Source organism: Heterodontus francisci, chromosome 47 (assembly GCF_036365525.1).
Source record: "Heterodontus francisci isolate sHetFra1 chromosome 47, sHetFra1.hap1, whole genome shotgun sequence".
In the NCBI taxonomy this organism is placed as follows: domain Eukaryota; kingdom Metazoa; phylum Chordata; class Chondrichthyes; order Heterodontiformes; family Heterodontidae; genus Heterodontus; species Heterodontus francisci.
In genome coordinates this window covers 8,610,535-8,635,094 of record NC_090417.1, presented here as the reverse complement: position 1 = coordinate 8,635,094, position 24,560 = coordinate 8,610,535, and the positions used below count along the sequence as shown (strand labels likewise).

The 24,560-nt window shown below is 42.2% G+C and overlaps 1 protein-coding gene across 1 annotated transcript in view; it reads left to right on the top strand.

Annotated features, from left to right (window-relative positions):
* Positions 1–24,167, top strand: part of zgc:152830 (uncharacterized protein LOC767682 homolog) — a 28,510-nt gene extending 4,343 nt beyond the window's left edge. Inside the window, exons 2-10 of the mRNA XM_068023003.1 lie at positions 1,940–2,015; positions 5,812–5,897; positions 7,281–7,385; positions 11,374–11,449; positions 11,923–12,041; positions 18,900–18,992; positions 20,072–20,129; positions 21,266–21,447; positions 22,023–24,167. Of these exons, the coding sequence (XP_067879104.1) occupies positions 5,883–5,897; positions 7,281–7,385; positions 11,374–11,449; positions 11,923–12,041; positions 18,900–18,992; positions 20,072–20,129; positions 21,266–21,447; positions 22,023–22,157 (783 nt within the window). The 5' untranslated portion in view covers positions 1,940–2,015; positions 5,812–5,882 and the 3' untranslated portion in view covers positions 22,158–24,167. The remainder of the gene's footprint in view (positions 1–1,939; positions 2,016–5,811; positions 5,898–7,280; positions 7,386–11,373; positions 11,450–11,922; positions 12,042–18,899; positions 18,993–20,071; positions 20,130–21,265; positions 21,448–22,022) is intronic.
* Positions 24,168–24,560: the final 393 nt, after the last annotated feature.

The following is a 24,560-nucleotide window of genomic DNA, read 5'->3' as shown; positions in this document are numbered from 1 at the left end:
TGTATCTGTGTGTGTGTGCATCTCTCACTCAGTGCCTGGGTTCTGATGTGCTGTGTGTTTATTTGTGTGTCTGGGTGTCTCAGGTCCTGGATTGTGCTGTGTATCTGTGTGTGTTTGTATGTATGGGTGTGTGTCTGAGTGATGTGTTGTGCTGTGTATGTGTTTGTGTGTGTGTGTGGTTATCGCAGGGCCTGGGTTGTGCTGTATGTCTGTCTCTGTCATGGCCTGGCTTGTGTTGTGTGTGTGTGTGTGTGTCTCTCTCTCTGTGTATCTGTGTCTGTGTGTCTCTCTCTCGGGGCCTGTGTTTTGCTGTGTGCCTGTGTGTGTGTGTCTCACGGCCTGGGCCGTGCTGTGTTTGTGTGTGGGTGGGTGTGTGTGTTTGTGTGTGCATGTATGTGTGTCTCAGGGCCTGGGTTGTGCTTTGTGCTCTGTGTGTATGTGTGTGTTTGCGTGTTTTCCCAACCCTACATTCCAGTTTTCAGTACCTTGTTCTAAACCTGTTCTGACATAAAATAAAAATATGCATGCCATGTTCCTGTATCTCTTAATTTCCCTCTTTCCTTCAGTTATTTATCTAACCTATTCTTAAAAAATTGATATGGTACTAATTCCAGTAGTTCATCCCGCAGTAACCCTCTTATTTTTAAAATCTACTTTCATCCCTACATTTTTTTGTTTTAATTTTTTAGTCCCCACAAAAAGCAACAACCTTGCACAGAATTTGAAAGCAGGATGATCGTTGTAGTGCATTTTACCTCGTGTTAATTCTAGGATGCAAACAATTCAGTTGACAGTAGGGTGGGCAGACAGGACAAATAGTTGCAGGTTCAAGAGTACTCAAGTTCAGAAAGCAAGCAAGCTTTACAACCAGAAACAGTCTATTTCTGCCTATGCTATCATATCCCTTCATATTGTACACTTGCATCACTCTACAATCTCCTTTGTTCTAACAGAAACAGGAAGGACTCTGATGGTATAACAAACTTTAGGAAATGTTGAAGCAACTTCAGCTGGCTTTTAAGTACTTCAAGGGCCAATGGTGTGCTGAGACTCTTTTTTTTTAGAGATACAGCACTGAAACAGGCCCTTCGGCCCACCGAGTCTGTGCCAACCATCAACCACCCACTTATACTAATCCTACCCCAATTCCATATTCCTACCACATCCTCACCTGTCCCTATATTTCCCTACCACCTACCTATACTAGGGGCAATTTATAATGGCCAATTTACCTATCAACCTGCAAGTCTTTGGTATGTGGGAGGAAACCGGAGCACCCGGAGGAAACCCACGCAGACACAGGGAGAACTTGCAAGCTCCACACAGGTAGTAGCCAGAATTGAACCCGGGTCACTGGAGCTGTGAGGCTGCGGTGCTAACCACTGTGCCGCCCGATTTATCCAGTTCGAATTAGATCTGCTTCCACCACATTTTCAGCCAGTGCATTCCAAATCAAAACTCGCTGCATCAATTTTCTCATTTTTCACGTCGCCACTGGTTCTTCTGTCAGTTACCTGGGTGATGTATTGAATGGTGGGACTTCAGGGGTTTTAGGTTTTGACATTACTTTTTTTAAAACAGCAGAAATGGATAAACCTGCCTTCATTGACAGATGTTAAGTAGCTTATGTGTTTTTAATTATGTCTTGGTTAAAGGCTCACACTGTGCTTGAGCTGCTTTCACATAGCTCTGAATTCTGATTTTGATAGCTGACACCCGGCACTTGGGCGGATGAATGTGTTTTTCATACAGAACAAGGTTAATAAATTGATTTTTAACAATAAATGCTTGGAGCCATTTTCAAGAAGGCAATGAAGAATGTTAAGTCTTTATAGTAAATACAAATAAAGAGGTGAATGAACCTGTGCACCATCTTGAGAATTTTTTTATTCCTTCAATGCCAAAAGCCAGTTCAAATTGTTGGTCTTTCTTTTGCCAGGTATCAATCATCAGTGATGTAACAACACTGGAAGAGGAATACCCATGCTTAGCAGCAGTCAATCGCTGTGCCAAAGGTAAGTTGGTGCATAGGCTGAACTGAGTGTCTCACTTTTTGCATTAAAAATGAGTTGTGATGCTGTCCACTTATTTCACGCACTGGAAACCGCTTGAACCAAAATAAATTCCACCGATGAATGCTCATCTACTTTCACCCTGAGGTTCTGGGGTCTCCAGAATATTCAGAACTTAATACAACTCCAAAAAATTCTGGAATCATCTTCCCAGAAATTCCAAATCAAATTGCTATTTTCTTAATCTGTTACATATGTGTAACATTAAATTAGAATTGTGATGTCTATTGAAATAAGCTCTCGACAGTCCTTTTGCTGACTGTGTGTTGCAGTGAGTGGGTGAATGCTGACAAACTGCTTGCTTGATTCCAATGTCACATTCATTGCTATGTACTATGTTTATTAAAACAGCATCCAGCTCTGCCATTATTTCCAGTTTCAAGTGAACTTGGTATATGACTCATTTGAAAGGATCAGATTCATCAGCAGACATTGATCCCTGCTCTTGATCAGTTGCTATCCAATGTATTTAACAAAAAAAATCGCTCATTCAAATGGTCGAGGGTTTTAAATTCACTCTTGCGTACTCAAATGTATGCAGCAGACAAAATTTGTTAAGGATCTTTCATTTTAATTATCCTTCCAAAGGTGGTTTTCTGGGCAGTTGAAGTGATTTATGACTTGAACCCCTTATAGGGACTAGACCAAATCAGGCGTCCATCCCCATGAATCTCCCTTAATTAAGTTCAAACCAGACAAATTCTTACAGACACTTATTTGGGTCCACAGAATTGAACTAGTTTTCCCTCAAAGAAAGAAAACGAACAAAGAATATGGCCATCTTTCGATAGCCTATTTTCAAAATAATTATGGCTAAGTCAAAAATATCCCAGATATTGTGTCGGTCTGGGAAACTCTTCAATACGTATCTCTTCACTTAAAGAGACAGAGAGGGGTTCTTGTAGTTGTATACAGAATGCTGCATGAGACAGTTTCTTTTCTTTGAGATATTAAAGAATTGAACATGCAAAACACTTTAAGTGGATAAGTATATCACAATATTAAATATTACTAAAAGATGTAACACATAATCTTAGTTCTAAAATAGAATCCAAAAGTTCAACCTTGATATTGTTACAGCAAAATATCTTAGAATATCCATCAAAATTTAAAGTAAACTTTTTCCATCAATTCCCCGAGTAAGCCATGGGTTGAGAAGCATTGATGAGGAATTCAATACTTGTAATTTTTTTGCTTCAAAAACTCTCCTGTTTATTCTGTTTCCAAACTATCAAACCTTTTTGCATATAGGTGTCACCTTTCTGTGTGTGTTTTTCCTGCTTTTAAGATTCATATATGGTAATATCATTGACCAACCTCTCCACATAATGTTTTACTGGAATTCCCCTGCTCTTGGAGTTGTGAGCATTTATCTGGTCAAAATTTTTATAATTGTGTTTACTTGGCATCTGTTCTTGTCAGTACTATTATATTTTATTCTCTATAATTGTGTTTTTATGGTTCTGTTAACTGTTCTTTTGAGTCAATCTGTCTATTTTTTACCAACACTATCAATTAATTAAGTTTATTGCTACCTCTTGCTGATGTCACACAGGATGTTTCAATGTGTGTTTATCCTCCAATTCCCTGGCAACAGAAACACCGAAATGGATTTTCCAACTTAAAAGGTGTTTCTGACTCACATTTTTTTGTAATCAGGACCTTGAAACACCTTAGAATTATTAACCCAACCGTCTTAAAGGGGAATGTCTCATAGGTATAATATAGTATATATTAACTACATCTAAATTCTATCTAATTAAGCCTATTCTACCTGTGTTTCATAACACAGTAATTTCATTTAATTTGACTTGTCTACCTGTATGATTGTTCTAACCTGGGAATGGGAGGTGATTGCTATTTTACGTGTATTTTATATGTATCATCGTGCAAAGAATGGAGTTCCATCTTGATCCACGTGACTTATGGTAGTGAGCTGTGGTTCACTTGCACCAGTAGCTTTGACTAATGCATGTGAAACTGTCACTGTAATTAACCCTTAATTTTTCACTTTGCCCAGAAAGTTTAGGATTTGGTAGAGCTGTCAAGTCCTTCAGTTCCAGGATGTAAATGTGGCATACATTGTCATGTATGATAAATGATGAAAAGTGCTGTACTTATACCCTCCTCTATTTTTGAGCTAAAGGATTTGTCCAGATCCAAATTAATCTGAAGCCTCGATAACAAAAATTGAGAAAGCTGGAAATGCTCAGCAGGTTGGGCAGTGTCCGTGGAAGATCAATGTTTTGGATACAAGGACTGCTCCGATCTGAGGACTGGTCTTTGGACCTGACTTCTGTTTCTCCAGATATTCCCTGACCTGCTGACTAACATTCATGCCACACAATTGCCAGGTAATGGTGCTCTCCAGCAAGAGAGAGTCTAACCATCTCCCCTTGACGTTCATTGGCATTATCATCACTGAATTCCCCCACCACTAACATCCTGGGAGTTACCATTGACCAGAAACTTAACTGGACCAGCCACATAAATGTTGTGGCTACAAGAGTAGGTAAGAGGCTGTGAATTCTGTTGGAAGTAACTCGCCTGACTCTCCCGAGCCTGTTCCCTACAAGGCTCAAGTCAGGAGTGTGATGGTATAGTGTTGACTTGCCTGGATGAGTGCAGCTCCAACAACATTCAGGAAGCTCGGCACCATCCAGAGCAAAGGAGCCCACTTGATCAGTATTCCATCCATTACCTACAATATTCACTCGCTGCAGCATCAGTGCACAGTGGAAGCAGTGTATACCTTCTACAAGATGCACTGCAGAACCTTCCAAACCTGCAACCTTGACCACTGAGAAGAACAAAGGGAGCAGACACATAAGAACTGCACCAGCTGCAAGTTACCCACAAAGCCACACCATCCTGACTTGAAACTATATCATTTCTTCACTGCTGCCGAGTCAACATCTTGGAACTCCCTTTCTAACAGCACTGTGGCTGTACCTACTCCAGATGGACTGCAGTGGTTCAAGAAGATAGCTCACCAACTGTTTGCAAGAACACTTAGGGATAGGCAACAAATGCTGGCCTTGGCAGCAGTGCCCACATCCCATGAAAGAATGTAACATTTAAAAAAAAAAATCCAACTTTCTGTTTTTGTTTTCAGATTTTTAGCATCAGATTTTTTTTCCATATTGTAAATAGCCCTCGAGACTTGCTAACGTTTTGAAGGGGTAACCAGTCATAGTGAGATGGTGTGCACTGTTTTTTGAGAAGCTTCAGTAATACGAATTTGCAGCTGCTTTCTCTCCCCAAAAGAAAATTTTTAAAGCAAGGCAACTGGCATCAGACAATATTGCAATTCAACAATAATTACCTCAGTCCAACATTTAACTTGTTCACATCCCTCCCCACCCCAACACAATTTTCTTCCATTGTTGTGCATGGCAAACTTTTGCTCACCTCTCGCATTAATCACCTATTCTTCCAGTGTAGCACCCCACCTCTCCAACTGTGATAATTCGTCACTGGGCAGGAATCAAGCCTGAGATCTTCGAGTGTGTAGAACAAGTATTTACTGTCTCGGCAATATTTTCCATTACTCACCAACTGGTGCAATTTCTAGAGCAAAAGAAATGTCATTCCAGCACTCGAGTCATGTGCATTTAGGCAAGACTTCTGTCCAAAAGTACTTAGCAATTCTGCTGCCCCCCCCCCCAACCCTGAGTTAAATGAAGTGTACACCATATGACAAACTAAATGCTGATATTTCCCCATTAAATCCATACAGATGTGGAACGTCATCAGGCACGTGTTATTGAGCTGCAATATACTGGACAAGGTGCAAATGACAAAACCCTCATGCTTGTTGGCAAGGTAAGGGTATACTGATGAAGCTGCAGAATGGCTTTTTTAAATTGTATCAAGGATGGGGAAAATACAATGTGATTGGTCGTTATAACCTGATCTTAGTACTAACTCTCTGTATTTTGGAGAGTTTACATGCGCATAAGGGCCTGAACTTTACACATACGCCACGGGCGGCGGAGGGGAGAAGGAGGCGTAAAATCATGTGGGGGGGGAGACGCAGTGCCCGTCACCTGACCGCCCCCATTGCTATTTCACCAGCGGTGGGGGAGGTGGCAAATGGCCCGCTCGCCCCAGACCAATTGAGGGCATTAAGTGGCCAATAATTGCCTCTTAAGGGTCTCCTCCTGCCGCCGCTTGTATCCTACCAGTGGTGGATGGGCACTTCAGCACCTGAGGAGGCGCTCCAGTAATACTTGGCAGCCTCCTTGTGGGCTCTGGTTGGGGGCCCCTCCTGATCAGGGACCCTGTGCTCCACCAATGGTTTCCCCCCCACCCCACTCCAGGAGCAGAGCCACCCCTACTAAAACTAGGTCCACTGTCCTCTTCTTGTTGGATGCAGTCCAAGCAGTGACTACCGCTGCCAGTTGCGCTGCTGTGATCGAAGAGCTGCCCGCTCTCAGATTGGCCAGCAGATCTTGGAGACCGGACCTAATGCCTCAGAGGGGCAGTGGTCCCAAATCAGGCCAATTAAGATCCTTAACAGTCCAAAATTGCTGTGTTGCTTCCAGGCTCACTGGAGGTGGGATCTTGCCTAACTGGTGGGTGGGGCCATTGCCTCAACGTCTTCTATTTTTTTAACATGGAATTAAAATTGAAAGGCGTACATGTGTTAGACCAAATGCTTAAATAGTGTCGAGCAGCAATCAACAAAGCCACTGGAATGTCGACCTACATTTGTCTTATCGTAAAATTCATGATGAACCCACACTCTGTTTTGGTCAGTTCTGCACCTTAAGTACTATGTGCAGTTTAGATCAGCAAGACATTGAAGTACTGAAGACTATGCAGTTCATGGGGGACAAATGTTAGCAGGTATGGATAAAGTAATTCTGAAAATTATACTGTAATCGAGGGCAAGTGAAGATGGGTTCATGCTAATAAAAAGCACGTTTAGGGCTGTTAGATTTTTTTTCTTTACTGAATAATACCTTGCATGGACTTTTGAGATTGTGTACTGCTGGAGAAAACATGACAATCATTTTAGGAATAGTTGGTAGGTTGGGGTGTTGTGTGGATTGATTAAGCCATCCCAGGAGCATCAGGCAACTTTATTGAATAAGAATACTTGCAGAATGGTTACTTTTAACTTGCAGCATTTGCTTTGGCCATAACAGCTCTTGTGTAGGTAGCAGTCAGTTAATTGTTCTAATAGCTTTTTTTTGTCTTCAGGGGGTAACTTACGATACTGGTGGTGCAGATATTAAAGCTGGTGGTATAATGGCAGGAATGCACAGAGACAAATGTGGAGCTGCTGCTGTTGCAGGCTTCTTCCAGGTATGATACATTTTCTCCAAGTGAATTTTCCCCCCATTTAGTGCAAGTCTGTTCATTTGTGTTTAAAATTGGTCTGTAGCTCAGCTCAGCCTTGTTTCTTCACATTTTGTCCCTAGCTGTTATGAGCACTGTGCAGTAACTGGGTGCTGGCTGTCTCTCTAGAAAGAAGCTGGTCAACTCCGTTCCTCCAGGAAAGTGCATTGCTGGCTATGCACAAATAATGTTGACGACTGTTGGAAATACCACTGCTCAGACAAGCCCACCCTTGGTGTAGGAGTTACTGTGGAGTGCTAAAGTCTAAAAGTTGAAGCTGTGAATTCCTGAAAATTATCCTTTTTAAAGCTTGGTTGTTCTACTGTGTTCAGCTATATCCTACAGCACCTGAATCTAATGCGTGAATCCACTGTTGGTAGCATGCTCTTTTTTTTCTCTTTCATGGGATGTGAGTGTTGCAAGCGAGACCAGCATTTGTTGCCTATCCCTAATTGCCCTTGAGAAGGTGGTGGTGAGCCACCTTCTTGAACTGCTGCAGTCCTTGGGGTGTAGGTACACCCACAATGCTGTTAGGAAGGGAGTTACAGGATTTTGATCCAGCAACGGTGAAGGAACAGCAATCTAGTTCCAAGTCAGGATGGTGTGTGGCTTGGAGGGGAACCTGCATTTAGTAGTGTTCCCATGCGTCTGTTTCCTTTGTTCTTCTCAGTGGTAAAGGTCATGGGTTTGGAAGATGCTGTCTAAGGAGCCTTGATGAGTTGCTGCAGTGCATCCTGTAGATGGTACACACTGCTGCCACTGTGTGCTGGTGGTGGAGGAAGTCAATGTTTAACGTGGTGCATGGTGTGCTGATGAAGTAAGCCGCTTTGTCCTGGATGGTGTTGAGTTTCTTGAGTGACGTTGGAACCGCACTCATCGAGGCAAGTGCAGAATATTGCATCACACTCTTGACTTGCATTTTGTAGATGGTGGACAGGCTTTGGGGTGTCAGGAGGTGAGTTACTTGCCTCAGATTTCCCAGCCTGTGAATTGCTCTTGAGCTGCAGTATTTATGTGGCTTGTCCAGTTAAGCTTTTGGTCAGTGGTAACTCCCAGGATGCAGTTGGTGGGGATTTCAATGATGGTCATGCTGTTGAACATTAAGGGGAGATGGTTAAATTCTGTCTTGGTGGTGATAATAATTGCCTGGCACTTGCGTGGCGCGAATGTTAGTTGCCACTTAACAGCCCAAGCCTAATTTGTTGTCCAGGTCTTGCTGCATATGGGCATAGACTGCTTCAGTATCTAAGGAGTTGCGAATGGTACTGAACAATGCAATCATCTCCACTTCTGACCTTATGATGGAGGCAAGGTCATTGATAAAGCACCTTAAGATCGTTGGGCCTAGGACACTTACCGAGCGAAATCCTGCAGCGATGTCCTGGGGCTTAGGTGTTTGGCCTCCAACCATCTTTCTTTGTGTTAGATATGACTCCAACCAGTGAACAGTTTTCCCCCAGTTCCCCTTGACTTAAACCTTGCGAGGAATCCTTGATGCCACGTTCAATCAATGCCACCTTGATGGCCTTACCTCGCCTCTGGAATTCAGTTCTTTTGTGCATGTTTGGACCAAGGCTGTCATGAAATTTGGAGCCGAGTGGCCCTGGCGGAACTCAAACTGAACATCACTGAGCAGATTATTGCTGTGTCAGTGCTGCTTGATAGCACTGTTGATGACTTCTTCCAAAACTTGGCTGCTGTTGAGAGTTATTGGCCAGATTGGATTTGTCGTGCTTTTTGTGGCCCGAACATAATTGGGCATTTTTCTCCCTTGCTGTGTAGATGCCAGTGTTGCAGCTGTACTGGAACAGCTTGGCTAGGGGCATCGCTTATGTGATTATCTGTACATCCTCATGGCTTTTAATCTTAACATTTTATAATCACTATTTCCAAATTCAAACAGTGTAGCCTAAACTTGAATTCAGTTGATCAAACATAGCTGCAACTTTCTTCAAATTTAGTCTAATTTTTACAATTGGTGTTAGTTCATGTGCAGCATTTCTATTGGAGGGATGATGTACCCTTTTTGCTACTGTACATGCTTGCTGTCTGACAGCCATTCATGTTGCAAGACTAAGATCAGCTAGGTCTCTGGAATTTTTCCTCTGTTTAATTGAACAAGGCCTCTTGATCATGCTTTGGATTGAGTCTCAGTTGCATCCCACTATTTAAGAAAGGAGAGAGAGAGAAAACGGGGAACATCAGACCTGTTAGTTTAACATCAGTCGGGAAAATGTTAGAATCTATTAGAAAAGATGTGATAACCAGACACTTCATAAAATCATGATTTGATTGGGCAGAGTAAATATGGATTTATGAAAGGGAAATCATGTTTAACAAACTTGTTGGAGTTTTTTTGAGGGTGTTACTTGGAGAATAGATAAAGGAGAACCAGTGGATGTGGTGGATTTGGATTTTCAGAAGGCTTTTGTTAAGGTCCAACACAGGAGGTTGGTCAATAAAATGAGAGCATGTGGGTTTGGTGTCAATATACTGGTATTGATTGAGAATTGGTTAACAGACAGAAAGCAGAGAGTAGGCATAAATGGGTCAAACTCAGGATGGTAGGCTGTTAAGTCTTGGATCAGTGCTGGGGCTACAGCTGTTAAAAATATGCATATAAGGTTTGGATATGGGCATCATTTGTAATATTTCCAAATTTGCTGATGGAACAAAACTAGGTGGAAATGTTAGTTGTACAAAGGATGCAAGGAGGCTTCAAGGGTACTTGGACAAGCTAAGTAAATGGGCAAGAGCATGGTGATGAAATATCATGTGAATAAGTGTGAAGTTATCCACTTAGGTAGAAAAAACAGAAAGATAGAGTATTTCTTAAATGGTGAGAGGTTGGGAAGTGTTGATGTCCAAAGGGACCTGGGTGTCCTTGTTCATGAGTCACTAAAGGCTAAAAGGCAACAATCAATTAGGAAGGCAAATGGTATGTTGGCCTTCATTGCAAGGGATTTGAGTACAGGAGTAAGGTGTATTGTTGCAATTTTTATTTTTTTTTATTTAGAGATGCAGCACTGAAACAGGCCCTTCGGCCCACCGAGGCTGTGCCGACCAACAACCACACTAGGGGCAATTTACAATGGCCAATTGACCTGTCAACCTGCAAGTCTTTGGCTGTGGGAGGAAACCGGAGCACCCGGCGAAAACCCACGCGGTCACAGGGAGAACTTGCAAACTCCGCACAGGCAGTACCCCGAATTGAACCCGGGTCTCTGGAGCTGTGAGGCTGTAGTGCTAACCACTGCACCACTGTGCTGCCCTATAAAGCCTTGGTGAGACTGCACCTGGAGTATTGTGTACAGTTTTGGTCTCCTTATCTAAGGTAGGATATGCTTGCCATGGAGGGAGTGCAATGTAGGTTCACCTGACTAATCCCTGGGATGGCATGATTGTCTTATGAGAAGAGATTGCAGAAACTGGGCCAGTGTTCTCAGGAGTTTTGAAGAATGAGAGGTGATCTCATTGAAATTTAGAATTTCTTACCAAGTGTGACACGGTGGTTGTAGATAGGATGTTTCCCCTGGCTGGTGAGTCTAGAACCAGGGGACGTCATTTCAGAATAAGGGGGTAGGCCATTTAAGACTGAGATGAGGAGGAATTTCTTTACTCAGAGGGTGGTGAATCTTTGGAATTCTCTAACCCAGAGGGCTGTGTAGCTCAATCATTGAGCATATTCAAGACAGAAGTCGATCGATATCTGGATGCTAATGACATCATGGAATGTGGGGATAGTGCAGGAAACTGGCGTTGAGGTAGATGATCCCATGATCGAATTGAATGGTGGAGCAGGATCGACAAGCTGAATGGCCTACTCCTGCTCTTATGTTTAGATGAGTGCAAATTTTTCCTGAAGCAAATTGGAATTTTTTATTCTTTTATGTTGCATAAATGCATGTTGAATTCATATCTGCAGTTGTACTGATTGAATTACTTTCTGCTACAGGTGCTGTCCATCCTGAAACCCAAAGGAATCAAAGTAATTGGTGCAATGACAATGGTCAGGAACAGTGTTGGCTCAGGTAATGTGCATCTGAAAAGCTTGGTGTGTACAAGCATATGAGTTCTAGAACACTTATGTTATCTTTGTTGCTCTTTATCTGGACTGCAAGGTGTGTTAGGTTCACATGTAGGAGTATCAATAATTCCTGACCACTCAAATAAACTGGAGTGCAGTTTGTACGACTGGATTGACATTGAAGTAAACAGAGCACAGTTCTTGTCGTGGAAACAACTCTGCAAGGTTGCAAAGATGGTGGTGCTTTGTATTTATTCAAATCGAATAACAGTTGAACTGCAGCCAAAACAAAATGCTAGCTCGCATTGGTATCTATTTTCTATTTAGCATCTGCATTTCGAGCCCAGTGAACCATTTTGAGTCTCGTTTCTGTGCCTTTATTGGCAGCTGCCGCTGTTAAATCTATCTCTAGTATAAACTGCATGTAATGGTATTTTGCTATCTGAACCTTGTGGTTTTGTATTTTTTTTTGTCTAGATTGTTATGTGGCAGATGAGCTTATCACATCTCGTGCTCAGAAAAGAATTCGGGTTGGAAATACGGATGCAGAGGGACGGATGGCAATGGTGGACCTGCTGTGTTACATGAAGGAAAAGGTGTTTTTGCCCTTTGTAGTTCTAGTTGGCAAACAGATCTTGGTTTATTCTTTTTTAAGTTCAAAAGCAAGCAAGGAGAGCTTTCACATGGTTACTACAGAATACCGTTGATATGTTTTGTTCCTTGGACAAGGCAGATGACGTGTGACGGGGAGATTTTTCTCTTCAAACTTGTGGTTTTCTGGAAGAATGTTATCCAATTTTAAGCATATAGGCAAGGATGGAGGGAGAAGAGAGGAGGAGAAATGTATTGTTTTATAATGTGAGCCTCATCTATTAAAACATTTCTTCATTACATAGATGTTTTCTATAAGTTCAAGGAGGTAGCTAAGTTAAACTTCAACCATTTCAGTTTTGTGTCATTGAAGCCCAGTTTGACCGTTAAAGCTGAATCATAATTTGTTCAGCTGAGGAGTATATGTAACATACCATGATTTGGTGTTCTCGAAAGACCGCTGGATCAGTGTATTTACATTAAAACTTAATACCTGATCGATACATAAACAATTACACCTGTAAGATAAATGCAAAATACCTGCTTAATTACTTATAAACTTGTCTTAAACAATTCTCTGGTTCTTTGAACATCTCAACCAGCTTAGCATTTGGTTTGTTAACTTGGGAGCTCCATGCATCATTTGGCTGCGGAGATTGTAGTTGCATTAGGTGTAATTTTCCAAAATCCCCTAGATTCTGGGGAGATCTCATCAGATTGGAAAATACCAAATATCGCTCCTCTATTCAAGAGAACAGGAAGACAAAGCAGGAAACTGCAAGTCGGTGAACCGTATTTCTGTCATCGGGAAAAAGCTTGAATCTATTATTAAGCAGGATACTTAGCATTAAGATTTTCGATCAGTCAGAGTCAACATGGTTTTCTGAAATAAAATTTAAAAAGTGCTGGAAATACTCAGCAGGTCTGGCAGCACCTGTGGAGCAATAAGCAGCATTAACATTTCAGGTCTCTGATCTTTGATTAGAACTGGCAAAGATTAGAAAAAAATTCAGTTTTAGGCAAGTGAAGGGGAGGGGGGTGGGGAACAGAACAATGGGGAAGGTGTTTGATAGGGCAGAGCGTGATTGAATAACAAAGCTGTCCTGGGACAAATGCAAATACTGTTCATATTTTTGTTCCCCCTTCCCCTCCTGTCTCCTCTCCCCTCCCCCACTCTCTCTTGTCTAACCTCCCCCCAAGTGTGTCTCTTCTCTTCAACCCCCGCCCCCACCAGTGTGTGGTGTTCCGTTCTCCTCATTCCCCCCCCCGCCCCCCTCCCCAGTGTGTCTCTCTCCCTCTCCTACCCCGTGTGGCAGCCCCCACTCTCTGTGTAGCGTCCCCCTCTCTTTCTCGCTGTTTTTTTCTCCCTCTCCTCCCCTCCTTCTCCCTCTCCTCCCCTCCTTCTCCCTCTCCTCCCCTCCTTCTCCCTCTCCTCCCCTCCTTCTCCCTCTCCTCCGCTCCTTCTCCCTCTCCTCCCCTCCTTCTCCCTCTCCTCCCCTCCTTCTCCCTCTCCTCCCCTCCTTCTCCCTCTCCTCCCCTCCTTCTCCCTCTCCTCCCCTCCTTCTCCCTCTCCTCCCCTCCTTCTCCCTCTCCTCCCCTCCTTCTCCCTCTCCTCCCCTCCTTCTCCCTCTCCTCCCCTCCTTCTCCCTCTCCTCCCCTCCTTCTCCCTCTCCTCCCCTCCTTCTCCCTCTCCTCCCCTCCTTCTCCCTCTCCTCCCCTCCTTCTCCCTCTCCTCCCCTCCTTCTCCCTCTCCTCCCCTCCTTCTCCCTCTCCTCCCCTCCTTCTCCCTCTCCTCCCCTCCTTCTCCCTCTCCTCCCCTCCTCCTGTGTAACTTTCATCCTTGGTATCAATCCACTAAAATCTCTGCTGCACCCTCTAAAGGCAATGATATCCTTCCTAAAGTGTCTGGAATTGGCTGAAACGCTAGAGTTGGGCTTAACTGGTGTTTAATAAATCTTTAGGATAACTTTTTTTGCTTTTGTTGTTTATAACTGTATTGATAAAACAAATGATCCAATGTGCCTATTAAACAGTCTTCCCAATTTATTCTGCCACCCTTCAAAGGCTTGTGTACCTGCACGCATGGAAATATGCCATTCAGCCCTTGAAGCCTTAGTTAGATCGCGAGTGATTTGTCATTCAACTCTACTTTGCTTCCTATCCATTAATACCCTTGCCTATAAAAAAAAAATCTACCCATTCTCAATCTGGAAAACTCCAATTTTCTCTGCATTCACAGTCTGAAAAGAAGAAAATTCCAGTTTTCTGCTACATTTGTGAACAGCTTATTGCACCAAGGAATCGTACAAGAGTAGGGGAATTTAATAATAGAACAAACTTAAAGGCTTGTTTCTGAATGCACAAAGTATTTGGAATAAAATAAATGAGTTAACAGCACAAAGAGACAAATGGGTATGATTTAGTGGTGATTACTGAAACCAGGTTTGGGAATTGAATTCCCAAGGATCTTCAGTATTTTGGAAGGATAGACAGGAAGGAAAAGGAGGTGGTGTAGCTTTGTTAGTGAAGGAAGAGATCAGAGCTGTCGTGAGAAATGATATAAGCACTGGAGATCAGGACATAGAATCAGTCTGGGTAGAAATAAGAAATAGCAAGGGAAAGAAGTCACTTGTGGGAGTAATCCATAGGTCCCCAAACAGTAGTTCCGCAGTGGGGCACAGTATAAACCAGGAAATACTGGGGGCTTGTAGGAAAGGTACGGCAATAATCCTGAGTGATTTTGATATGCATATAGACTGTATTAGTCAAATTGGCAAGGGTAGCCTCGAGGGAGAGTTCATTTGAATGTATTAGAGATTGTTTTTTGGGGCAATATGTTGTGGAACCAACCAGGGAGCAGGCTATTCTAGATTTAGTGTGTCTTGAGCTGGGATTAATAAATGATCTCATTGTGAAGGATCCTCTACGGACAAGTGATCACAGCATGTTAGAATTTCAAATTCATTTTGAGGGTGAGAAGCTGGAGTCCCACACGAGCGTTCTGGAGTTAAACAAAGGTAATTATATAGGCATGAGGACAGATTTGGCACTAGTGGACTGGGCAGGAAGACTGGAAGGTAGGATAGTTGATGAGCAGTGGCAGATGTTTAAGGAGATATTCAATTTATCCCAACTAAAATATATTCCAGAGATGAAGAAAGATTTTAGAAGGGGGGAAAAGCATCCGTGGCTAAGCAAGGAAGTCAAGGATAACATAAAGACAAAAACTAAGGCGTACCATATTGCAAAGGCCAGTGGCAGGCTGGAAGATTGGGAAACTTTTAAAGATTAACAAATGGTTACGAAAAAAGGAATGAAAACAGCAAAGGTAAATTATGAGAGAAAACTAGCGCAAAATATAAAAACGGATAGCAAAAGCTTCTAAAAGTATATAAAAGGGAAGAGAGTAGCTAAAGTGAATGTTGGTCCTTTGGAGGATGAGACTGGAGAGTTAATAGAGGGGAACACAGAAATGGCAGAGACACTAAATCAGTATTTTGCTTCTTTCACGGTGGAGGACACGAGTACCATCCCAATAGTACCAGGTAATGCAGAGGTTATAGAAAGGGAGGAACTTCGAACAATCATCATCACGAGGGAAAAAGTACTGAGCAAATTATTGGGGTTGAAGGTAGACAAGTCCCCGGGGCCTGATGACCTCCATGCTAGGGTCTTAAAGGAAGTGGCAGCGGAGATTGTGGATCCATTAGTTATAATATTCCACAATTCTCTGGATACGGGAAAGGTTTCAGTGGATTGGAAAAAAGCTAATTTAATGCCCTTCGTCAAAAAGGGAGGGAGGCAGAAAGTAGGAAACTTTAGACCAGTTAGTTTAACATCTGTCATTGGAAAATTGTTAGAATCCATTATTAAGGAAGTAATAACAGGACATTTAGAAAGTCAAAACGCAATCCATCAGAGTCAGCATGGTTTTATGTCGGGTAAATCGTGATTGACTAATTTGCCAGAGTTCTTCGAAGCTGTGACAAGCAAAGTGGATAATGGAGATCCTGAAGATGTAGTTTATCTGGACTTCCAGAAGGCATTTGATAAGGTGCCGCACAAAAGGTTAATACACAAGGTAAGTTCACATGGGGTTAGGGGCAATTTATTAGCTTGGATAGAGGATTGGCTAACCAACAGAAAACAGACAGTCGGGATAAATGGGTCTTTTTCTGGTTGGCAAGATGTAACTAGTGGGGTGCCACAGGGTTCGGTCCTCGGGGCCCCAACTATTTACAATCTATATTAATGACTTGGATGCAGGGATAGAAGGTACTATAGCCAAATTTGCAGATGACACTGAAATAGGTGGGATAGTAAGCTGCAATAAAGAAATAAGAAATCTACAAATGAATGTGGATAGATTAGATTAATGGGCCAAAATTTGGCTGATGGATTTTAACGTGGATAAGTGTGAGGTTATCCATTTTGGTCGGAAGAATAGAAAGGCAAATTATTATCTAAATGGAGAGAAACTTCAGAGTGCTTTGGTGCAGAGGGATCTGGGTGTCCTCATACATGAATTGCAGAAAACTAGTTTGCAGGTACAGCAGGTGATAAGGAAGGCAAATGGAATTTTGGCATTTATTGCTAAAGGAAAAGAGTATAACAGAAGGGAAGTGTTGCTGCAACTGTATAAGGCATTAGTGAGACCGCACCTGGAGTATTGCGTACAGGTTTGGTCCCCTTACTTGAGAAAGGATGTAGTTGCGTTGGAGGCAGTTCAGAGGAGGTTCACCAGATTGATTCCAGAAATGAGGGGGCTTGTCTTATGAAGAGAGATTGAGCAGTTTAGGCCTTTACTCTCTGGAGTTTAGGAGAATGAGAGGAGATCTATAAAAGATGATTATGGGGATTGACAAAGTAGACATAGAAAGGATGTTTCCTCTTGTGGGGCAATCTAGAACGAGAGGTCATAGTTTTAGGATAAGGGGTAGCAGATTTAAAACAGAGATGAGGAGAAATTACTTCTCTCAAAGGACATTGGGTAGATTTTATATTAGAAATGAGTTGAAGGGTTATGAAGAACGGATAGGAAAGTGGAGTTGAGGCCAAGATGATATCAGCCATGATCGTATTGGATGGCGGCGCAGGCTTGAGGGGCTGAATTGCCTACTCCTGCTCCTAGTTCTTATGTTCTTATTTTGTGGGGAAAAAATGCGACTTAATTTTCCTCATAACTCAAATTAAGATTTTGCATTCCCTTATTCTTGATTTCCATCACCAGAGGAAATAGTGTTTCTGTGTCTACCTTATTGAATTTCTTAAGATGTATTTTTAACTCCCTCCAAAGAAAAATAAGAGAACAATTTTAAAGGGAATACAGGTACACAAGCCTTAGAAAGGTGGCAGGATAAGTTGGGAAGACTGTTGAAAAGACTTTTGGGATCCTTTGCTTTGACCATCCTTCGGTCTTCTATACTCAAGGGAATCTAAACCAAATTGATGCAACCTGTCTATGTAATTTAATGCTCCAGGCCCCTTTGTCACCTATCTAAATGGCAAATACCAAAAAATCTTCAAAACACAGCTCTGCAGAGGATTTAATTGAGGTGGGAGCTGGAAGAAATATCCAGCTGCCAAGAATTGTGGATCTTGAGCAGATAGCGACTTGAAGTTGGGCTAACTACGTTTCACACAGCCTTGTGTATTGGCCACAGACTGTTTGGGACCAGACAACAGATACTTTTTTGCTAATGTGCCAGACCTAGGGCTGAATTTTACAGTCCACCCCACCCCCACCACTAGTGTTGGGGATCGTGGTGAGGGGGGGGGGTCTGAAAATGCCTCCGGGAGAGGCCCACCATGGACCTCAATGCCGAGAAGCCACCTATTGTTGTTGCTGGCGAGGCCTCGTGGCGGCACCACACCCCCCACCCCGGCCACTCGGCGACGGGAACCCAATTTCATTGTGTAAATCAATTTATATACCTGAATTAGTGACTGTCGCCCGACCGCTGTCTGTCCCGGAGCAATATTGGTGCCAGTGGCCGGTAGTCCCATGCCTTTGGTTCCCCGTCCGGGGATCCAAGGCAGAATGCTTGTGGGGAGCAGTTAAGTTTTTCAGTGTAGGTTGTGGGGTGGTGGGAGCAGGATCCGACTCATTTCATTGGGCTGCAGAATGGTGAAAAGGGGTAAGGTTTAAGTTTTTGAAGTTTGTGGGTGTGGAAGGTCAGGTGCACAAGCTAAGTCTTTTGGTGGGGGGTAGATGGGGCAGGTAATCCAATCTATGCCTGTTAGAGAGAGAGTCAGGAACAATTTTATTTTTTCAAACACTATCTTTGAATAAGTAAAGTTAATGTTAGGGCTCAAAGCCCTTTAAAAATGGCATCGCCACCTGCGCAAAGGCTTCTGACGCCATTGCTGGGGATGGATCACCCGCCCCCTCCACGTCAACAGGGTGGGTGGTCCGCCCCAGCTATTTAAATGACCCGTCGAGCTTAATATTGCAGCGGCTCTGCAAAGTGCAACCTGTGCGTGCGGGCTGCCATTGTTCACGTCCGCCGCCGAATACGAAATACAGCGCCGAGTTTTAGCGAAAGCTATGGATTTACACTTAATTAATATCATAAAACCAGAAACAACAACAACAGAACTGGATATTAGTTGTTAATGTAATTTTCACCTTGTGTTGCATGATAATCCGTAGCTGTTAGCATAATATGGATGCACATCCATTCATTGACAGATTGTGGTCTTTATGAAGCTTATGAATTAGTCTGCATATTTTTATGACTTGGAGCTGTCAGTGAACCTAGGATAATATTGTACCTAATGGTACTGTTCCAAATTTGAGGTACCATTCTGAACATTTACTGGTAATGTTTTGAATATAGTGAGTTCTTAATTCTTTTCTGCAGGCTATCGAAGAATATGATCCGAACCATTTTGAATTGTTCACTATTGCCACACTGACTGGCCATGCGATTAGAGCTGTTGGTTTTAACTACTCGGTAAGTTCAATTTAGCATATGTTGTGCCAACATCTTGTAAATGGCTTGATACTGGAACAAAGAAGCTCAGGTACCTTTCAGTCCTTTGGCTGTTGAAGGAGGAGATGCTTTATGCCAAGATGGTGTCCTTTCTTTATTAGATGTACAATGTGGCAATAGAATCTGCTGCTGTGTCGTTTGGTTACTTTTGAAAGTTCAAATCAACTCTCAACAGTCAGGAATGTTGCTGCTGCCACAAACATGGATTGTGTAGAGTTGAACAATATTTCTTTTCTTGGTTCGACAGAAAAGGGAATGCTGATAAATGTGCCACTCCTGAGATTTAAACATACATATCTGATCTGATATTTCTGAGGGAATGCTGCACTGTCAGACCTGTTGCCTTTTTGATGAAATGAAAATCAAGGTGTTGTCCTTTTTTTTTAATACATTCATAGGATGTGGGCATCTCTGGCCAAGCCAGCATTTATTGCCCATCCCTAATTGGTCGAGGTAATCTTGGTCATCCCTGATAAGTGGCACAAAACAAGACTATCTGGTCTCTCATCTATTTCTGTTTGCGGGACCTGAATGTGTACAAATTGACTGACTTTCCCGATATTGTAACAGGAATTGCACTTCAAAAGTACTTGATTGGCTATGAAGCATTTTGGGATGTTATGAAAGGAGCTACATAAATGCGAGCTTTCTCTCAAACTTTTGTGAATTGCTTCAAAACTTGAACAGTCAGTGCAGTATTTTGTTTTTATTGAAACTTAAGTTAGCTTCAAATGGATGTGCTCCTGTACAGTCTTAAGGTTTGAGAAGGAACTCCACTCTATTTGTTCTGTGTTCTGATGAAACATTAACTCTGCTTCTCTCTCCACAGATGCTGCCAGACCTGTTGAGTATTTCTAGAATTTTTTTGTTTTTATTTGAGTTCCAGCAGCTGCACTATTTTGCTTTTATTCCACTCTAAATGCTGTCCAGCTAAACTGAAAGGTATCTGGTTCAGCTGCTTCAAACACAGACCGCAGCATTGTCCTGAGCTCTAATCATTAGTTTTTCTCTTAAATGTTTTTAACTTTTTTTTGGTACAGATTATTATGGATAATGGCCCTGCCCAAAGGGCCAAGACTGCTCAAGAACTTCAAGCAGGTAAGAGCCAGTTGTCCTTCTTACCTCCTAGGCGTTCGTACATTGGTTGATGTGAATTCGATTTCCAGCAATTGAAGCTGTTGACTGTCTGTCTGAAAGACTTGCTTGCCGTGTCATTCCTGATTGTGGGATGTTTTAAGCAGCAATGTGTGCTTTGGTTATGTACATCAATTCTCTTGGTAATCTGATACATAAAATACACCTGTTTGTGTGACAGACTCGTAGCATTTGCTTTGTTTTTTTGTGTTTTTAATCCAAGTCATTGGTGGATTATATGTCTGATCATTGGGGACTTGCTCTTCACATTTTATAACTTGAGTGATGGACTATATGGCTTGCATTTATATTCCTCCTTCACTAAAATCCCTAAACACCTCAGGTGACCAAAGTCATAAAAGGAGAATGAAGGTATGATCACAGTTAGATCTTGAAAAAGGGGTTGCAAAGTTAGAGTGAGGATCAAGATGAACCAAAAATAGACCAGGGTTTAGTGGAAGGAGGCAGGTTGGGAATGAGCTCAAAGCACAGGATATGTGCTGGCATTTAGGACTGGAAAAGGTTGCAGTGGTAAAGAAGGGTGAGGCCATAATAGTTCGAGAAAATACAAACCAAGGATACTGCTTTCATTGCTATGTGTCTGGTGTCCAGGTGATTGGGGAGTGGGATCCTCTGGAGAATAATGTATGTAGAGCAAGGTAGAATTCTGGTTACAATCAGTACTGAAGCCTAGAGTTTCTTGGTGTGCAGTGGGAACAGAGGTGTGCAATCTTGATGCTTGCTTTGAACACCACTGATCCCATTTAGAAAATGGTTGTTCACATTCTGTGTGTGTGGGTGTGTGTCTGGCGCGCACTCTCTCTCTCTGGCTCTCTCTCTGTCTGTCCCCACCCACCCCTTGCTCCGTGCATTGGGCCTCTTTCTCCCTCTCGTTTGTCTCTCTGATTGGTTTACATCTGTTTTCAGGTCTGTTTGGTGACCATGGCGTTAAGGCATGTGCCCAGGAGGGGTTACTCATTATTATTGAAGCAACAGTTTATCACAATACAATATTTTTTTAACCCAAGAAAAATGTTTCAAATTTGATCATGAACAAAATATAAACTACTGTTCATTTAATAGTGTATTTTTCCTGTTAGCTGGTGATGAAGTGGCTGATCCTTTTGAAATTTCCACCATTCGGCGTGACGATTATGATTTTCACAAAGGGAAGTCAGAGTATGAAGAGATTCTGCAGTGCAACAACCAGCCATCTAGTGCCACACCCCGTGGACATCAGTCACCTGCAGCTTTCCTCATCATGGCTTCCGGCCTAGATAAGGTAGAATTCCTTGCTACTTGAAGATGCTAATTGTGTTTGTTAGCTTTCAAAATGTATGTTGTAGGAAAGTGACCAGTTAAATTGCACTTTGTTTAAATTGATTTTTTTTTAAAATCCCCCATCCTTATTTTATGAGCTCAACAGTCAACCATTGGGAGAAATCCATAAGTTAGTCATGTTTTACCATACCTTTGTACAGTTTAATCAACAATAGCTCCTGTCCAAAACATCCTACTCTTAATCCAAAACTTTACGACTACTACTTGACAGTACTGAAGATATATAAAGGATGCAAAATTGCTGTGTTTAACTTGGATTGCATGAAGACGTCAGCAACATGCATTAGCCACTATGTCTGAAGCCTTGATGGTCCTGGTGCCATAGAGCTGTCTCATTGTTCAGTTGGGTGGAGTGAGAGTTAGAACAACAGAGCAGAACCTAATTATTGAGCCTACTTGACAACGTTAGTTGATGCAGTGGATTCTTTGTTAATATGATAGAGTTTTGTGGTATGGAGTTCCTTTTGTCGTGTACTTGAAAGCCATTTGTACTAAATCAGTACTTCTCTTTTTCAGCATGGAATAGATTCTGAAAAACCTCTTCGCTATTCTCATATTGATATAGCCGGATCCTCTGGCCCATTTCCTGGGATACCGACTGGATCACCAGTGGTTGCCTTGGCAGCAAAATATGTGCTGAATCGTATTTGAACAGCTGATGTAAAGAATATAGTCCAATCCAGCACTTTTGAGAAGGTTTCTGTAATCAACACTCTTAGACAAAGCAACATCATAGGAGGTGTATTGGAGTGGACTATCTGTCTTCACCTTGATTCTGCAGCAAACATGAAGTTAAAGATTAAATTTGGTGTAGGTCAGTCAGTGCAGCCTTCCTAGAACTGGCTGCAGGCGGTTTAATCAGTCCTCCAAACTTTCTCAGGTAGGCTAATGAATGGGTTACTGTCTTTAAATTCAAATTTCTTTTTTTTTGTTATACTTGTGCAATCAAAATACACCGACATCTAGAAAAACTCCAAATTTTAGTTTGAGCTTAGCTGGAAAAATATTGTTGAAAAAGCAGGGGTGTCAAAACATCAGGTGCAGGAAATGGGAGATAATACACTTTTAACTGACTGGAATTGTAATGCTCAAAAGTAAATATATACTGCAAAGGTGCCCATGTGTTTGGGAGGATTTTATTTCTAAGGCTTATGCCAATAAGTATACATGAAACCACTGTTCACTTGACATCCTTGACCTTTGACAGTGGTTCCAGTTGCATTAGTAAAAGGAATGTAATCATTTGCCATTCAACTCTCATTTTAATCCATGTTTGAGATGCCAGCAAGCAATATTTTCCAAACTGCTGTCTGGGCACTGAAGGAATGGTTATCACTGAACAGTGAGAGGACTGAGATGAACTTAAGGGCTAAGTCAAATGATGTTCTACCATTCACCTGAGGTTTTCTGTCCAGAATTATTTTTGGTAATGTAACACTTGGGTTATGGAGCATTACTTGAGCCCATTATTAATGGAATGCAGGTATTGAAATGGTGGTCTGAGTATAACAGTAGTGCAAGACATGATCTTTCTGGGCTCTGGTTAAGTATCAGATTTTCAATATACAACAACAATTTGCTTTTATGTTGTGCCTTTAACATCACAAAAGGTTCTCAGATGCATTGCAATTGTGCTCCTCTTGAAGTAAAATTTTATAACAAAATCTTCTGGGGGTAGGTTGGGATGGGAGGAGGGGGTTGATTTCAACCAAAATCCCTTGGTTTACCTTTTGAGCTGGTTTTTAAAAAAATTTGTTTTGTGGGATGTGGGTGTCGCTGACTAGGCTGTCATTTATTGCCCATCCCTAATTGCTCTTCAGCTGGGTGGCTTGCTTGGCCATTTCAGAGTCAACCACATTGCTGTGCATCTGGAGTCACACATCAGCCAGACCAAGTAAGGACTGCAGATTTCCTTCCCCAAAGGACATTCGTAAACCAGATGGGTTTTTACAACAATCGACAATGGTTTCAAGGTCACCATTAGATGAGCTTTTAATTCCAGATATATTAACTGAATTCAAATTACACCATCTACCAAGGTGGGATTCAAATCCGTACCCCCATAGCATGAGCCTGGGCTCTGTATTATTCGTCCAGTGACATCACCACTGCGCCACTGCCTCCGCTGATGTGGCATTGTGTTCATCCATTGAGTGCACACTGCTTTGAGTGCTGAGAGCAGATAGATAAATTCCTATCGCCTCAGTCAGAAGGCTCTGGGTTAAGTACAATATCTGCTGAAAACTGTCCCAAACTAAGGCATGCTGCTTCATTAGTTTTTCACTTGGCACTCAATTGAAACAAATCGGCAACTGTATTGATCACCCAATAAATTCCCATGAGTAGCCCCTTTTGAATAGTTAAGTTACGCAAAACATATCAAGCTTAACACTTTTATGATCAGTTTGTAATCGTGGTTCTTAAAATCTGATACCAGTATATTTGTACCATCCATTGACATGGGTGTAAGCTGGTCACCACTTCTGAGGGACTGGAACTATTGTGATATTTAATTGCAAACCGAAACCATCGTAAGACATTGACTTGAAATTCATAATGAGGTGTCTTGGGTATTATGGAGCGGGTACAATGCCAGCTGCAGGAAAAAAGTAAGGCAGCAATGAGGACACACTCTCCTCCCATACTCTTTTACCCCCCCCCCCCCCCCCCACAAAAAAAACTGCAACCCATGTCGATTGAGAGTGAAGAGTATTGTATGAGAAGAGTATGTTTCACCAAACAAGGAAGCTGTGACCTGTTTGACACCAAGAGCTGCAGCTCGGGGCATTAACCTGGATAGCTTAACTTCTGTTGCAAGCTATCCAGGCATTTATTTAAGCAGAGCTTTCTGTGTTCTCCAGTGTATGGCTCAATAGCTGGCTGCAGCATTACAAGCTCCTTCAGTAAACCAAGTTTCTGCATAGAAAAGTTATTGTTAATTTGTCCAGGTTGTGTGTGACAAGATGCATAGAATTCTTTGACAACTTCCAAATGTGGCACTGTCATGATGCTTTTGTTCTGCGAGCTCTTCAAAGACAGCTGGTTGGTAATAGT